Raw genomic sequence first — 9,372 nt, 5'->3', positions numbered from 1 at the left:
TGTGTTTTGGGTAACTAACTACACGTGAGAGTTTGAAAGACGCATGACATTTCGCATTTTAAATTAACAAATGAAACGCAGAATGAGACCAACTGATGTCTAGCCAGTTAAAGGATGAGACCAACTGCTGTCTATCAAGTTAAAGGTAGGTCAATGTGACGAACTACACGTTCGACCATAGCATTTCACCGGAAAGTGACTTTTGCCTCTTCTAGCGCGCTATACGTTAGAGCGAAGTCAAGCTAGTATTAATAAAAAAATTCACTGTTCTTCTTACGGGTTATATCAATACACGTTCGTAGCTGGCACTGACGGTTAATAATTTCCGCCAAGTATGGTACAAATCATGTTTTAACTTATAACAATGCTTCAAATTTGACATTTATGTGTGTATACAAATAGGTGTGTCCACCCAGCAAGGGTCAGATCGAATTTGTAAATAAATCATTATTAGCTGCCCACTTCTGAATCACCGTGAGTGAGCCTTTCTGCGCTTCCACCCCATTTGTGATGTAATAAGACGGCAAATTAATATAGCCACGCCCACACAGATTGTGAAGTGAAGTTTGTCGTTGCATTCCACAGCAATTCAGATGTCCTTGGTATTGCCCCCCCCAAAAAAAAATCCGTTTGAAAAAAGTGGTAACCGTGTTTCAAATTTACAATTTCCAGTCCCAAATGTTAACCAAGCTTTATGATCTGTTCAATGACAATCACAAATAAATGTTTTATTTTGCAAATTAATGTTTGAAGATGCTGAGCGATTCTGAGGCCACCGAGCTGCTCTCCTTTCTGACACCTGCGACAAGACCTGACATCAAAGGTCACACCACCAGCTACATCCTGGGCTTGTCAGGAAACAGGTGAGTGGCATTACGGTATATGATAATCCAGCTTTGGCTGCATATAAAATGATGAGCATGAACCACAGTTGATCACACAGTGCTGTTTTTTTTTCTTTTTGCAGAGATGGCTGCCGCTTCCTCCGCACCAAACCTGACTTCATAGCCGCTCTTTTTGCACTGACGTCCGACCCCTCCATCGCCATTGCAAAGGACTGCTACCACATCCTGATCAACCTTTCGGCCGATGAGACTCTGCACCAGGTAACTGGGGGTAATCCACACTGCTGCTGCAGAATTGAGACATAAGGGCCACCCCAATGCTCATCTGTTTGCCTCTTAATGGTTGTGTTGTTGTTTTTTTAATTATTGTCATTTATTTTTTTACTCTTCTAGATGGCACTGTTGGTTTAAAGGTGTTTCAGAAATAGAAAGTCTGTGTACTCTAGCCCAAATTTGAACAAAGAGTGTCAGCTCGAGGAGTCAATAAATACAACAACTCGTTCCCGAAGCACGTTTGAAGCTTCATTTTCCATTAAAAATGTATGTTCACGGTCAGGTGTTGGTGACAGACGTTGGTATGGTGCCCTCACTGCTCAAGAACCTCAAGGATCCGCAGTACCCGTTTTCCGACCAGATCTGCACCATCCTTTCCAACCTGACGCGCCACGAGAAGACATGCAAGACGCTTTTCAAGGTACGCTGGGACCCCACTGGTCAATTTACAACTAACACCGTCAGCTTGGATGACACAAGATCTGTTATATTTGCCATGATCCGAACTGTCATTCTCAAAACAAATCTGTACTCCACATTCAGACTAAACCAGACTAACTCTGGACTAGCCCACATTTAAAATGATCAACTAGACGTTAGACAAGACCTTTTGTTGGATTTTAGACTAGATCAGACTTAAGACTAGACTAGAGCAGAACCTTAATGTCTGACCAGACTATACATTTAATACCCTAGTTTAGACTTAGCCATACCGGACGAGACTTTGGACTAAACCATACTATAAGACTTCTGACCAGAACTTCAGACAAGGCCAGACTTAACATTTCAGGCCACACCTCACTTGATATTTGACTTTAAAATAGACCAAACCAGACAAGACTTTAGACGAAAACAGACTTTAGGCTTGATTAAATCGGACCGGACCTTAAACCAGACCACACTCTAAAATTCTGACCAGATCAGATTTACGAGACTTTAGATTAAGCCAGACTTTAAACTTGCAACCAGATGTGAAACCAGACAAGATTAGACTTTGAAGTCGATCAGTGTTTACACAAACTGGACCAGACTGTAAATTAAACTATATTGGACCAGATTTTTTTTTTGTTTGTTTAAATGTTACATGGGAAACAATCCAGAACGTTGGGTCAAATTGAACCAAGTAGTAGATTGGTCCATATCTGACCCAAATTGACTTATTTTGGACTGTTTTTGTCTAACGTTAGAACAGGAATGATACCCAACGTGTTTGTTTTCCAGGTATTCCAGGAGGAGGTTGGCCTGGCTCAGCTGGTGGACTTGTTGTGTACGGAGTCTTTCAACCCTCACACCAAGCTGCATTACCTTGCTCCTCTGCTGTCCAATCTCACGCAGCTGCCAGAAGCTAGACGCTTCCTGATGGACAAAGACAGGTCTGTTGTGTTGGCAAAAACACACGCACACGCGCACACACACACTCCAGATTCAATGCATAGGTGGCAGAAGCACTCGCATACTTATTTAGTCATGAGTGCAGAGATTTGTATTTTAAAAAAATACTGATTCAACATTTATGTTTAGAATCTAACATGCACTATGGTACTCATCGTAATAATTATTAATAAGATAAGAAAACCTTATTTCTCCATTGCGAGACTAATAAAGGGTTTCTTATTAGTCTCGCAATGGAGAAATTCCCGATTCACAGCAGCAAAGTTATGAAAGGAAGAAGGAGAACAACAAAATATAGGAGCTGCTGGAGAGGCAGCCAGTCACACGGCGCCATTTTGAAGTCAAAATAACAAAAATAACACAAGACAACACATAGGACACAGACAGTCGTGCAATCTTCACCGCTTTTCTGCATACACTTTGTTGTCTGAAGCAGTTATAGATGAAAGAGGAGAGGATCAAAGTGTCCTTTCACTAGTGGATCAGAGACGTCACGCTGAAAATGTGCACAAGTCTGCTACAAGCTGAGTTTTGAAAGCAAACACGAAGCTGTAGCATCCATTGACGAAAAAGAGATTGGCTCACATCTCCTGTCCCATGTAAATCCACTTCGATTCCAAGCCGCGACTCCCAGTTCCACATCCGCATCGGCGCTCTGCGCTAACGTTCCTAATTTTCATTTCCAACCCTTTCAGGAGGGAACATTTATTTGAGTTGTGTGCGTTCCAGGTGTGTGGTCCAACGTTTGTTGCCCTTCACACAGTTTCAGGCGTCAGCAGTGCGGCGTGGAGGAGTCATTGGCGTTCTGCGCAACTGCTGCTTTGACTATGGTGAGAAGCCACGGCTCCAGCATGGCAACCTTTCATAAAACTTGTTGTGAGAGATGGGAAATGGATGAATCAATTTATTATGAAGGAGTAGTTAGGGTTTCGTGCTCGGTAACATTTGGGGTCTGGTTTGGGGTCACTTTTGTTCGGGTTATGTTACATTTGAGAATCCCAAGGTGGCAAATGTAATTGCTGGTCAAAAATCCAGATGAGCTTTCTGGGTTTTAAGAATAAGCAATACCCACTGCCCAAAACATACCGGAACAGTGCCAGTATACATGTTGTGTGTTTTCCAACAATACTTAACTGTATTTATAATTTCCTATGTATCTGTGACTAGAAAACAAAGTATGGCTTGTATCTGCCCTTATACACCCTATTTTGAATTATTTAATTTCATGGTAAGTTTCATTTAAGATTTTTTTTTTCTTCCAGTGGTCAAGGTACTTTAATATTTTGCATTTATTTGTTAAATATGTATTCAGAACAATTCTTCTTTGTAGCCATTTGCTTCATTCATGATTATTAGACCTTGTTTTCCGCGCTTCAGTTATATATATTACTAAACAGGATAGAACTGTATGCGGACCCTGAAAACCCAATACAGGGATGCAGTCTTTCCACTGCAACGTGTCGAGGGATGTGCGTTGCCCGTTCTCTTGGTCTGTGGCCAAGAGTCAAACTGTTAGTCCAACTGTGTTTGTTTTTCCCCTTCAGTCGCATTAAGCCATTTAATTTTGGGGGGAGTGAAATTCTGCTATGAAACTCGATTTTCTCAGTTGCCACATGATCACTCTTCTGCAGCAAATCATGAGTGGCTACTAAGCGATCAAGTGGACATCCTGCCCTTCCTGCTGCTTCCGTTGGCCGGTCCAGAAGAACTCAGTGAGGAGGACAATGAAGGTTCGAGCTCTGATGGGTCACATGGATGAGAATGAGGATGACAAAAGTGATGGTGATGTCATGGTGGTGTAGGTCTGCCTGTGGATCTTCAGTACCTGCCGGAGGACAAGAAGAGAGAAGAGGACCCCGATATCAGGAAAATGCTCTTGGAAACACTGATGCTGGTAACAAACAAACAAATGTAGCAGAGCTGGCAAAAGTACTCGCATGTGATGCCTAAGCGGAAGTATAATTACATGTATCCAAAAAAACTGGTGAAAGTCAAAGTACTGATTCCACTCCTTTTACTTGAGTAAAGGTAACTTCCCACAACTGTTTTTGGCATGTTTTGGCTCATGTTCTTCTCACTCACATCGATATTGCCTTGTAGCTGACGGCAACGAAAGATGGCCGGCGGACTATGAAGGACAAGAACGTGTACGTCATCATGAGGGAGTTCCACCGATGGGAGAAGGACCCCAGAGTCACCACCGCATGTGAAAAACTGGTTGAGGTATGACCAATCAAGCAATTGATTACAAGTGTAAAAGCAGCATCATAAACCAGGATCATAAACATTGTGCTCTATGTTGTGAGCCGATCTGGATTTCTCTTTGCTGATCACTTTTGCAATTAATTAGCAGCAGCTAAGGCGCAACTGCAAATGTGACATCACTCCCAGTCTGAAGCTGATGTTGGTTTCACCCAACGTGGCGGTCGTCAAATCTGCAGGTGCTGATCGGGGACGAGCCGGAACAGGGCATGGAGAACCTGCTGGAGGTCAACATTCCGGAGGACGTGCAGGAGAAGCTGAAGGAGGCCGACGTCAGAGAGCAACGGGAGCTGGAGGCCGAAGAGGAGAGGACACGAAAACAAGAAGAGGAGGAGCAGATTAACATCAGTCAGGAATAATGTCACTTACAATATACAGTATTTTCATAAACATTTTTTAATTGTAGCATATAAACTGGAAACTACACACCTAACTCGACTTTATTGATGGGAGCTTCAGTCGGAGCGGAGCTAAATGAACTGCTTGATGTAAGGGGGTCGAAAATTCCACTTATAGAGGTCTCTGTAGAAAAGAGAGTTGTAGAAACACCAGGGCTCATCCAGCGCGTTTAAGGGCCCTGAAAATGGGTGAGTTGACGGTGGTTCTCAGTGTCTGGAGATGGGTTCAAAAGTTGTGGTCAAAACACGTCCTTCATGTGGAAATGGGTGGGATGGGAGCAGTGCCATATGTGTACAGTAGAGGACGCACTCCCTGCATGGTTTAGGTTAGTACTGTATTTGGGTTTCGGTCAGACGGTTGTGTAATTTTCGTTGTTAAATAAAATGTGATGTCATCAGATGGTGCATCTTTACAGCCACCAAGGAAATAGTTGAACAAAAAGAAGGTTCTTGGAGGGTGACGATACGTGTGGACGCAAACGTTTTCGTTCATCCCACGGCGAGACACGCCTCCAACATGCTGCAGCCAGGGTTTAATCAGGTTAAGCGTGCGAGGTTCAATTTGGCCAGCAGATGGCGCAAAGGCTTCACCCAGTTACTGTATTGTCTGTTTTAGGGCACATTTCCGGGTTTTAAAAGTTCCTCATATTTTCTTGCCTCCAAGCTCCCGGAAGAAGTTCCACCTTAGTCGTGTGTGTGTGTGTGTGTGTGTTTGATCACATCGCCCAAGCCAGCGAAAGCTATGCTTTGTTGGACCTTAGGGGGAAAAATAATAGATCTACAGTATCGGTATAAATATTGCATATGCTAGCGAGGGTCACGTGCGTGCTGGAGCCTATACCGGCTGTCTTCGGGCAGTGAAGTAGACGGGGTACACCCTGAACTGTTTTCAGCCAATCGTAGGACACACAAAGACCCTGTATGGTTCACATTGTTTCTAAAATTTAAAAAGCCATAACATCTCGGTTAGGAACGGTTGACAATCTATATAACACTTTTTCAAATACATAGTACAACTCACAAAAATAAGTGAAGAACTTATGTTTTATTGAGGTATTAGACACTATTGATTTTAATTTGAAAATCGGGTCGTTGCCCGAACTCAAAACCTGGCGGATAAATGATCGAGAGGGAGATAAAACTTTCACGGCGATTAAGGAGGGGAGGCGGAGCCAAATGTTAAGTATCAGTTTAATTAATATATTAAGGATTCATTGTTACGAATCAACGATCCATGCTTGATTAGACCGATTTAAACAGCGAGTTCAAACGTCATATTACGGTTCGGTTTCCACATTCACTTCCGTGTTTGGGTCCTCGTGCGCGCGCACGGCACACAAGGACGGCAAGTCCCGCGTAGGACGTGCCAGACGTGAGCGTAGCGACTCTTCCGTAACTTTTTTTGTTTTGTCAACACGCGATTCAGGAAGTCATGTATTTTAATGCTTTTACTGTCCGTCTTGTTGATATCAACGTTAGTTTGCAGCGTCGTGGCGTTTTGAATGAAACGCACGTACAATGAACTAAAAAACATACATAAGCACAAGGTTCGTGTAGTGTAGTGTAGTCAATAATTCCCCATGGCGTACAGCAGCCTGTTTTCGAGCTGTCTCGGCGGCAACACACCTGATTCAGATGATCAGCTCATCAACCAGCTCTGAAGCAGCATGAGAACGATCCTGATTATTTCAATCAGGTGTGTTGCTCCTGGGAGAGCTGGAAAACAGGCAGGACATCGGCCCTTGAGGACCGACTTTGGACATCACTGGTGGACAGTATTGCTAGGTTACTGAGTTACTGAAGGTCGGAGCACAGAGTCAAAACAAGTGCTACTGTTTGTACGTGGACCAATAGGTTAAAACAAATAAAATAAAGAAGCACATGCAGTAAAATCTCATTAGGGTGGGACTACCTGACGGTGAGAGTTAAAAAAACTGAAGGGTGAACAACAAAGATTTTGAATTAAAAAGTTGTGTATGTGTGTGTGTGTGTGTGTGTGTGTGTATAGATATTTTTTTCAATGTGATTTTATATTTCAATGAAAACGTAGGGTAATTTCCATTAAAAAAATACAAATTCCAAACATTTATTTTTGAGAGTAATAAAACTTCAGCGGGAAAATAGTGTCAATTTTCCACAAAACCTAGATATTTTGTTTGAGGGGGAATTTTTTAAAAATATATTTTTGTATTTTCATCAGAAGTGCTATTGATTTTCAATGTTTTTTGTTATTGTGTTTCTTTAACAAAAATTTATACTTTCAATATAATGTATTTCAGGGGGAATGTTGTACATTGGTGAAAGATGTAATGTATTTGCGGGAACATGTTTTGTATACTTTGAGATTAAAATCTTTCAGAAAAATAATCCTATTTTCATTCTAAAAATCTTTTGTAGGGAAAAAAAGTTGTGAATTTTTATTTGGATATTTGTGAGTCATCTACAACTAGAAATACCATACTCATAATACAATAAAAGTAAATGCCTCTACTGAATTACACAATCTTCAAGTTAACACACGTTCACACACGCACACACACACACACGCGCTCACACAAAGGAGGGGAAAAAACAGGCTTCTCAATTGTATGCCACTGCTGTCAATCCATTTGTTTGTCTGCGAAAGGATTGGCTGCGTGTAGAAGGCTCCGCCCCCTGAGAGGATTGCTGTACTTTTCCACTCCTTAGTGGAAAAAGTATCTCCAGTCCACTTTTCTTCCTCCTCTTCCTCCTGGCAACACACTGAGCTCCTTCTCCGATTGGTGGCTGAACAAAAACTCAAACCATATTTGCAAGTTATTTGCTTTTGTGTCATGAAGTCAACTATGAAACGATAGATAGATAGATAGATAGATAGATAGATAGATAGATAGATAGATAGATAGATAGATAGATAGATAGATAGATAGATAGATAGATAGATAGATAGATAGATAGATAGATAGATAGATAGATAGATAGATAGATAGATAGATAGATAGATAGATAGATAGGACCGCCTGTACTTTGAAGTGTTTAACATCCATCCCAGGGCAGACTTGTCTTAAAGACATTTTGACGGGTGTGGGTCACAAACTTTATTACTAACGGTGCAGTTTTTGTATTTGGGACGCACCTGTGCCTGAATGAGTTTCCACTCTGAATATATTAGGTAAGGGACATCCACTGTTTTTTAATAAGATGTTCTAAAACGCATTTTGAAGATATACCAAACTGGATTTTTAGATCATATTTTAGACGAGACCAAACTTTGCTTAAACCAGACTTTAGACTAGACCACATCAGACTTTCGGACTAGATTTGACTTTTGAAAAGCATTTTGATTTTTCCAGACTATGAACTACACTAGAACATACTTTGGACTACACAAGACCATACTTTTGACCACCAAACCAGCTTTAAGAGTAGAATAGACTAGCATTTAGACTAAACATGACTTTGGACTAGACCAAAGCTGAGACTCTAACGCTCTTCGGACCATATCTGACTTTAGACTAGATCAGACCTTGGACTAGATATGCTTTACACTAAACTTTAGACTCAATTTTCTTGAGTAAGTGTGTGTCATGTACAATGATAGCGTGTAGTACTGCATTTGGAGCAGTGCGAGGTTGAAAATAGTTTTTTGGAAGGCCCGGGACCCTCTCAAGCGGGAGGGGTAGGAGGTGGGACCCTCTGTGAATGGGGGGTGGGGGGGAGCACCCTCACACATACACACAAGATGGTCTTGTGGTGGAAACCTGAGCTGAGCCAGCAACTCCTTGACAACAACTAACTCAACCTGACTTTGACAACAAAACGACTTCAACAAGTTCCTCTGGGGGCAAAACAAAAATGAGTGTTTGGTTATTCTGGTCGTACACGTTTTGAAAGATAGTAAGCATTGGTAGTTTTGTGTTAGTGAAAGTGAAATATAAGAGCACTAAACATCCAATGTAATTTGACGTGCGTGTGTATGTGTGTGTGTGCGTAAACCTGAACCAGGACCCGTGGAGCCAACAGGACCCAAATGACCAGCATAAAGACACACATTGGAAACCCTAAGACTGTGCAAACACACACTGCAGATTGGTGTGACATGAACACTGCAGGTTAGTGTGACACTATCTGTGGTCTTTGTGTGTGTGTGTGTGTGTGTGTGTATTAGCCATTCAAGTTCAAGAGGAATTTCTGCATTCCTGACGGTGCGTATATACAATTTT

At 41.8% G+C, this 9,372-nt stretch overlaps 1 protein-coding gene and 1 long non-coding RNA gene across 2 annotated transcripts in view; one reads left to right on the top strand and one right to left on the bottom strand.

The window, feature by feature from the left end:
• hgh1 (HGH1 homolog (S. cerevisiae)) overlaps window positions 1–5,568 on the top strand; it is a 100,729-nt gene extending 95,161 nt beyond the window's left edge. Inside the window, exons 2-11 of the mRNA XM_052076571.1 lie at window positions 20–145; window positions 754–863; window positions 968–1,106; window positions 1,402–1,539; window positions 2,340–2,491; window positions 3,240–3,340; window positions 4,142–4,240; window positions 4,313–4,404; window positions 4,611–4,733; window positions 4,952–5,568. Of these exons, the coding sequence (XP_051932531.1) occupies window positions 754–863; window positions 968–1,106; window positions 1,402–1,539; window positions 2,340–2,491; window positions 3,240–3,340; window positions 4,142–4,240; window positions 4,313–4,404; window positions 4,611–4,733; window positions 4,952–5,131 (1,134 nt within the window). The 5' untranslated portion in view covers window positions 20–145 and the 3' untranslated portion in view covers window positions 5,132–5,568. The remainder of the gene's footprint in view (window positions 1–19; window positions 146–753; window positions 864–967; window positions 1,107–1,401; window positions 1,540–2,339; window positions 2,492–3,239; window positions 3,341–4,141; window positions 4,241–4,312; window positions 4,405–4,610; window positions 4,734–4,951) is intronic.
• Window positions 3,400–4,740, bottom strand: LOC127607870 (uncharacterized). The gene is made up of 2 exons (XR_007964160.1): window positions 4,593–4,740; window positions 3,400–4,335 (listed from the first exon to the last, which is right to left on the bottom strand). It is a non-coding gene; the product is annotated as an uncharacterized LOC127607870 (long non-coding RNA).
• Window positions 5,569–9,372: the final 3,804 nt, after the last annotated feature.

Source organism: Hippocampus zosterae, chromosome 9 (assembly GCF_025434085.1).
Source record: "Hippocampus zosterae strain Florida chromosome 9, ASM2543408v3, whole genome shotgun sequence".
In the NCBI taxonomy this organism is placed as follows: domain Eukaryota; kingdom Metazoa; phylum Chordata; class Actinopteri; order Syngnathiformes; family Syngnathidae; genus Hippocampus; species Hippocampus zosterae.
Note: the sequence above shows the minus strand (reverse complement) of the source record. Positions and strands in the feature narration are given on the sequence as shown.